General features: G+C 47.7%; 1 protein-coding gene across 1 annotated transcript; it reads right to left on the bottom strand.

The window, feature by feature from the left end:
- Positions 1 to 929: 929 nt before the first annotated feature.
- Positions 930 to 4,586, bottom strand: LOC106809098. Its single transcript, XM_014812057.1, has 5 exons — positions 4,074 to 4,586; positions 3,247 to 3,408; positions 2,553 to 2,646; positions 2,112 to 2,214; positions 930 to 1,015 (listed from the first exon to the last, which is right to left on the bottom strand). The coding sequence occupies exons 1-5, from the start codon at positions 4,400 to 4,402 to the stop codon at positions 930 to 932; spliced, it is 774 nt and encodes a 257-aa protein (XP_014667543.1). The 5' UTR covers positions 4,403 to 4,586.
- Between the last annotated feature and the right edge of the window lie 2,142 nt (positions 4,587 to 6,728).

Below are 6,728 nucleotides of genomic sequence, written 5' to 3'. Positions count from 1 at the left end.
CTAGTGAGATAATACTAGACCATAAAAAAGACAATATTATATGACCATAAACAAACCACTGTAAACACATCACTCCAAAAAATAATACTCAGTACCCACGCCAAGATCTCGATCACTATACAGGCATGCCCACCGCCCCACAGGCACCGTCTAGTGCACCCTCCGCAGCAGTTCGTCAACACTCTCTAGTTTAGACATTAGCGCGCATACCACTGTTTCATATTCGACACCTCAGTCCGATGCGTAACGCTCACCGCCACCCTATACCAACTGCACGTTCTATATACTGACTAATTCGCAACAACACAAATAGCCATATACTATCATTATGGCACCTGCACCGACTTCTCAAGCGCGACCACCTAGCCCGCGCGACCGCACGCATTTTTTTCCCCCCAGGACTCTGAGTGTCTCGGACCACAGCCAATGTCAGCGCACTCCCCATATTACTCGCCTCCTCGAACGCAACACATCCTATACTCTATAATTTTGGCCTAATCCTCGTGTCGTGTGTGGTGGTGGTTTGGTTACTCTGTCTCGCCTCGCCTGCATTTGTCCATCACTCGCTAACTGAATCCACCTATTCAGAAATCCCACCCACCCGTCCCCTGGGACGATGGTTCCTCGCGCTCGAGAATTTTCCTTTTTTTAAAAGTTTCAAGTATTAGTATTAAGTCAAAAATTCCGACAAAAACATGCTAATTCCGTCAATAAGACTGGCACGTCGGCGTACAGCACATCCACCATCACACTACGGCAATTACACTGCGTCCTCTTGACGACGAGCGATGAAGCATATTCAGAATCACCACCCGTTGGGCAGATCGGTTCTGGCCTCCAAACCAAAAATCTATTCCTCCAACTAGACTGGTCTACGTCTCAGATCCGCCTTATGCAGATTCCCCCTAACTGCCAGATTCCCGCCCTGCTCACTCTGCTTTGACGTAGCACCCGTACTCGAACAGTATCCAGCTGGCCAGTAACTGCTGCGGCCACGGCTTCCTGCTTGTACCAGCTGCAGTGGTTTTCTTTTCAGTTACATGAACTCATTACACTTATCTGCCTGTCACATTACATGCGCAGTCTTTAATTTAAACGACAGAACATTTCGCTGGTTACGGGTATACTTTTGCTAAGTGTAACAGCAATCCCCTAACCCTAACCTAACCTCAACACCGAACCCTACACACGTAACCCGACCCTACACATAAACTATAATCCAACCCTATATATAACAACATTTCATTACAATACTATCTCGACCTGTCGGTCCGAAACCTCCAAGTGGGAAAAAAAATTTGCGACCACGGCGTATAGCAAAACGTCATCAACAATTTCCAATAAGCGTTACGCGGAATGGCGGTGCTCGCAAAGTCTAGGGCGCGTCTCTCATACCAATACAATCACAAGCGGCAATTGGGATCAATAACTATTGTTTTCCAGTCAGACAGGGGTCCGTAGTCTTTCATTTATAAAACGGTAGGAATTTTAAGATAAATATTGTTCTGCTTCTTAACAGAATAGTAAGGCATCGGCGTACAGAAGTCCTCGACGCTATGAGCTATAGGTTTACGCTTCACAGTCACAAGTGAGATAATGACAAGCAAGAAACATGCGCTACTGTTACTATACTTTAACTTCTTCGATCTTACACCACGAGAATAATTAAACACAACAAACACAGTATATACTATATATATATACATAAATTATTATATACTAAAATATATAAACGAATGGCCGCCCAGCATTGGCTATCTTTCAAGGCCGCCTACTCAATGTCTTGAGCAAAGGACCATCATGTGCCGCCATAGTCCCTCAGGGCCGCAGGTGAACGATCGAGACCCTAGCAAGTTCATTTTCCGTACAATTCGCAGCCCGGTTCCCGCTGCTATGGTGGGCCGCTAGCCGAAGCAGCTGGCACATATCCATCTAAACGCATAGGAAGCCCATGCAATACAAGATAACAACTGGAGAACCGGAGAGACGGACGGAGAAACCACGGCCAGAAATGGCGTGAAGGTGCCTTGCAGCGTGACAGGCGTGCGATCATTGATAACCTTCGTTCGCGCTTATCGGAGCCGTTGTAAGAGCAGCTGTACTCCACTTACCCTCCTGAACCAACACGCGTTCAGCTTGCTCGAGGCTCGCTTTTAGTTTGTCGAAAATATTGTTGTGTCTCTTGAGGCATTTCTGGTTATAGCCGAAGAAACACTCGCGAATAAAAACGCGGTTCTGGTTAATGATCTAACCACAGACGAAGGTACGCGGAAGGAAAGACATTGGAGCGAGAATGCGAGCAGATAATCGCGTCATCTCTCTCCCTGCTGCTCTCCTCTCTATACTATATATGCCTAAAGATGAGCAATAAGCAGTAATGTTTGTTTTCAATCTCTGCAGACCAATTGCACTGATGCTTATCCAACGGACCGTCGCGAAACGCGTGTTACGGATGATATCAGAGTGAACTAACTAAAACATTCGCACATTATTCACCGTGGTAATAATCTTAATCGGGTTTCACAGATCAATGAAACAGGTATAGTGTCTACAGTCCCCGTGACCTGCACCTTAAATCTTCTGCATAAGAACTCGTCCGGCTGACCAACAGTCGACGTGAGGCGGAAGCTGTAACATACGTTACTCCTAACGAATAGCAATTTACCGAAAAATCACGCATCACACGAAAACAAGTCACACTTGGATACGCACCCCATCCATTCCCTTCCCACATACGCTTACCTCCGCTGCCCGTCCCGCTCTCTGCCCGTCATCGCTCACCTCCCTTTTATCCCTCATCTCGCCCCCCGTACGCCCTTATCTCCCCTCCCCCCCTCCCCCCTCGTACGCTCACCTCCCCATCCCTCCCCTCTCCCCACCGTAACCGCTCATTCTCCCTCACGACTTCCCTCCCGCCGTACGCCGAAATTTTTTTCCCAGCACCGAGAGTTCCCCGGACCGCCAACCAAATTCACAGCGCACAGGTAGCACCCGCGCTGCATCCATTCTCTCGACTCGACTACCTCGAAGCAAACAATCGCAAAATTTATACAACCTAACACCCTAACCCTAAACCTAACCCTAGACCCTAACCTAACACTATACTATACTAACAACCTAGATCGCGCCTTATATAACGCACGCATATCTATTACACAAACACCCTATGGCTGTGGTGGGTCCCGGAACTTCTCGTGGGAAAAAAATTTCCGCGCCCCCGTACGCTCACCTTCCCGCCCTTCTTACGTTCGAACTGCACGTAGGTGCGGCTCGTCCCTCGTACAGGTTCCTTCCACTCGCGCCGCACCACGCTCGGTTGTGTTTGTAGTCGTGATGTTATAGGAGACGCTTATAGTCACGCACGGGTACCGCAGCAGACGCTGACATCGATTTGTGCAGCACGTGTACCTGTGAAATTTTGCACAGGGGAAAGATAGTGATCCGCTAGGGAACGGCTCTGATTGGCTAATTTTGTCTCTTATATATTTTATTTTTTATTATTTTTGGCTAATGTTGTTTTATTTTAGAATTAGGGATAGGGTTAGGGTTAGGGTTAGGATTAGGGTTAGAGTTAGGGTTAGGGTTAGGATTAGGGTTAGGGTTAGGGTTAGGGTTAACTGATCTCTATATCCACAACTTATTTCTATATTCACTATCTCTCCCCTGAGACCTACTGTGCCTGTGTGTGTGCACGGGAAAGAATGTGGCGCCATCTGTGGTCGGACATGCTAGTCATAACGTACTACACACTACGGGTAGTACCGAACCAACAATAGTTTACACATTATTGACGACGATGTATATTAAAGAGAAAAAAGGAAGCGAAGTGACGACTATTACTTTGGAGAGGAGAAAGAGAGATGGTGACGATCATGGCATTGGGAAGGAGAAGGAGGATGATGAGGGCCATGACCTTGAAGATAAGAAGGAGGAGCTGTGACGCTGATGACCAGAATAGAAGGAAGCTAACGCAGCGATCGACACGATGACGACGACGACAACGTTGACGATTAATAATGAGGATGATCACAACCTAACACGAACAAAACTCCGGTTAGCACGTTAGTACTTACTCTCCGTCTAGCTGGCTCCGGATAACCGTACACTTCGTCTCCAGAAAGTCGTCAGTTCTCAAATAAGGCTTAGCGAACCTGATCCAGAGGAGCGAAAAACCCACGGTGACCATGAGGAATCCAGCCGCGACGGCCATGAAGAACCCGAGGGCGAGGCCGACACGGAGGCCGGTAGATTTATCCTCGGGTGCGTCTTTGGCAGCCATCTTGGAAATTGCTATATCGTCTGCGGTATGCGGGTATCCGTGCCGTATAGTGGTGACTGACGAGCGAAGGGAGGATGTTCGGAGGGAGATGAATTCATCGAAACGATTTGATTGACCGCTCATTATCAGTTTTAGATTATCACTAATAACTACCTTATAAACTTACCTAATAACTATTACTCATTGCTTTACCTTACCTCTACTCACTGCTTTACTTGGGTTATATTCACCGCTTTACTTGACCAATATTCACTGCTTTACCAGAGAAATATTCCCTGCTTTACCTGACTAATATTCACTGCTGTACCTGGCCAATATTCCCTGCTTTACCTGACCAATATTCACTGCTACACACACACACACACGCACACACGTACGCTCATGTACGCTCAACGGATGTCAGAGAATATGCGCAGCTCTGCATGGCTGCGGTAGTGAAGCTGTACATTACTCACGGAGGCAGGAGAAGCTAACGCGTGGAGGCTGTGAGATGCCCCGCGAGTAAAAGCAGCTTCGTAATAGTTGTCTGTCATCACGCGCAAGGAACGCTCGCTTCGTCTGCTGCCGCTACTGCAGGGCTCTAGCTGTGTTACCGATGGCGGGAGCAAGCAACGATGACGATGACGATAGGTAAGCTATCAATGTGTGTTATAGTGTTGTCTTGTATTTCTTATACACGCGCGCGCGCACTCACACATGTGCGCACGCACACACGCGCACGCACGCACATACACGCGCGCGCACATGCACACACGCACGCACGCGCGCGCACACACGCGCACAAACGCACGTACAGACGCACGAACACGTACCCACGCGCACACATACACGCGTACGCACACACGCGCTCGCCCGCACGCACGCACGCACGTACGTACGCACGCACGCACGCACGCACACACACACGCACACGAGTCCACATTGCCGATAAATTTCGAGAAATACAGGTTTCCATATCCGCACGATTACAAGATGTATTCAAACATAATTAACCCTACCACCGCAATTATTGTTTATTACCATGAACTTTCTCTCAACTCCCCGGACTATTAGCTATTATTCACATTACGTCACATACGATAATATTTGCTCGTCGGATCTACAGTTATTGTTTTTAGATTTTTGCGTAACAGGTAAACCAAACTCGGCAAATATTTCCACATGCTGTATACTTGGAATGTATGCGACACACTATAGTGCACCGACACGCATCGGGTAAATAACTCAACACCATTCAACCGCCAACCTTCAAACTTTAAACGTATTTCGCTTTTAAACCGTATGTAAATATTCGCAAGCTAAATCTGTGTATTTTACAGCGTGTCGATGTTAAGGCCGCCGCACACCAGCCGATTTTACAAACGATGAAGCGATGAAGCGATGAAGCGATGTAGGTGTGCGAGGGGGCCTTAAAATCGGCTCATCGGCTCATCGGCTCATCGGTTCAAAATCAAACATGTTTGATTTGGAACGATCACCCGATAAAAATAAAATCGTCTACAAATGAACGCGCACACCTACATCGCTTCATCGCTTCATCGCTTCATCGCTTCATCGCTTCATCGCTTCATCGCTTCATCGCTTCATCGCTTCATCGCTTCATCGCTTCATCGCTTCATCGTTTGTAAAAATCGGCTGGTGTGCGGCGGCCTTAAGCCACTAGGTATCTGAGAAAAATTTATACATTGTTATGCATTGTATATATTATACCTTGTATATATATTGTATATATATATTGTATATACATATTCAATGTATAGGCCTGCATTCTCAGCAGCAGCTACGTATATATATCGCGTCGCGTGAAGATGTCACGTGACCACGGCGCGTCTGGCGGCCGTCGTCAAGGTTACGGCGTCACCCAGTGGCGCACCAAAATGGCGTTTAGTGGATGCATCCGGCGGAAATCCGTCTCTGATAGCAATTCATGGGTGAATGCGAGACTTGGGGCACTCGCTGGGTGTGAATGTGCGGCACTGGTGTTTGACGGACGACGGATCGGTTAGAATTAGTGGGTAGATGGAGGGAGATCTGATGCGTAGAGAGGATGCCTATTGGTTTACATAGGTACACATTAACAACGGGAAACGCTGGTGTTATGATAGGGTGTGTGTGTGTGTGTGTGTGTGTGTGTGTGTGTGTGTGTGTGTGTGTGTGTGTGTGTTGTGTGTGTAGGTGGTGTGTATGTTTGTGTGTGTGTGTGTGTGTGTTTGTGCGTGGTGCATGCGTGCGTGTGTGTGTGTCATCCGGGTCTACACGAGAAGACAGAGAGAAAAAGAGAGAAGCAGAGAGAGAGAGAGTGAAGAGAGAGAGAGAGAGAGGAGAGAGAGCGAGAGCAGAGAGAAGAGGAGGCGAGAGAGCGGAAGAGGCGAGAGAGAGAGAGAGGAGAGAAGAGAAAGAGAGAGAGAGAAGAGAGAGAGAGAGAGAGAAGAGGAAGAGAGAGAGAGAA

Source organism: Priapulus caudatus, unplaced genomic scaffold, assembly GCF_000485595.1.
Source record: "Priapulus caudatus unplaced genomic scaffold, Priapulus_caudatus-5.0.1 Scaffold329, whole genome shotgun sequence".
NCBI classification, from domain to species: Eukaryota; Metazoa; Priapulida; class Priapulimorpha; order Priapulimorphida; family Priapulidae; genus Priapulus; species Priapulus caudatus.
This window is presented reverse-complemented; position numbering and strand designations above follow the sequence as displayed.